General features: G+C 66.6%; 1 protein-coding gene across 1 annotated transcript in view; it reads right to left on the bottom strand.

Annotated features, from left to right (window-relative positions):
- LOC105992235 (solute carrier organic anion transporter family member 1B2-like) overlaps positions 1 to 802 on the bottom strand; it is a 34,036-nt gene that overhangs the window by 12,617 nt on the left and 20,617 nt on the right. Inside the window, exon 8 of the mRNA XM_013025057.1 lies at positions 118 to 802. This exon is cut by the window's right edge and continues 9 nt beyond it. Within this exon, the coding sequence (XP_012880511.1) occupies positions 118 to 802 (685 nt within the window). The remainder of the gene's footprint in view (positions 1 to 117) is intronic.

Below are 802 nucleotides of genomic sequence, written 5' to 3'. Positions count from 1 at the left end.
TGGGGGTGCACGGGGGACCCTGGGGTTCTGGGGGTGCACGGGGGACCCTGGGGTTCTGGGGGTGCACAGGCCAGTGCTCTCGGTGCTCCCGGTGCTCATAGTGCTCATAGTGCTCACAGTGCTGTCGATGCTCACAGTGCTGTTGGTGCTCACAGTGCTCCCCGTGCTCCCGGTGCTCACAGTGCTCCCGGTGCTCACAGTGCTCACAGTGCTGTTGGTGCTCCTGGTGCTCACAGTGCTCCTGGTGCTCACAGTGCTCACAGTGCTCCTGGTGCTCACAATGCTCACAGTGCTCCTGGGGCTCTCAGTGCTCCTGGGGCTCTCAATGCTGTCGATGCTCACAGTGCTCCCGGTGCTCACAGTGCTCACAGTGCTGTTGGTGCTCCTGGTGCTCCCCGTGCTCCTGGGGCTCTCAGTGCTCCCGGTGCTCCCCGTGCTCCCGGTGCTCCCGGTGCTCATAGTGCTGTTGGTGCTCCCGGTGCTCACGGTGCTCCCGGGGCTCCCCGTGCTCCCGGGGCTCTCAGTGCTGTCGATGCTCACAGTGCTGCTGGTGCTCCCCGTGCTCACAGTGCTGTTGGTGCTCCCCGTGCTCCCCGTGCTCACAGTGCTGTTGGTGCTCCTGGTGCTCCCCGTGCTCATGGTGCTCCACATGCTCCAGTTGCTCCCGGTGCTCCCGGTGCTCCCTGAGCCGTTGGCCGCAGGCGCCGGGCAGCCCGCCAGGCACGGGGTCAGGTAGGTGACCCCGTCCTCCCCGCACACCGGCTCCCAAAGCTGCTCCGAGCAGCCGCAGTGTGCGCGGCAC

Source organism: Dipodomys ordii, unplaced genomic scaffold (assembly GCF_000151885.1).
Source record: "Dipodomys ordii isolate 6190 unplaced genomic scaffold, Dord_2.0 Scaffold81, whole genome shotgun sequence".
Classification (NCBI taxonomy): Eukaryota; Metazoa; Chordata; class Mammalia; order Rodentia; family Heteromyidae; genus Dipodomys; species Dipodomys ordii.
The sequence above is the reverse complement of the archived record's forward strand: the minus strand, read 5'-3'. Positions and strand labels throughout refer to the sequence as shown.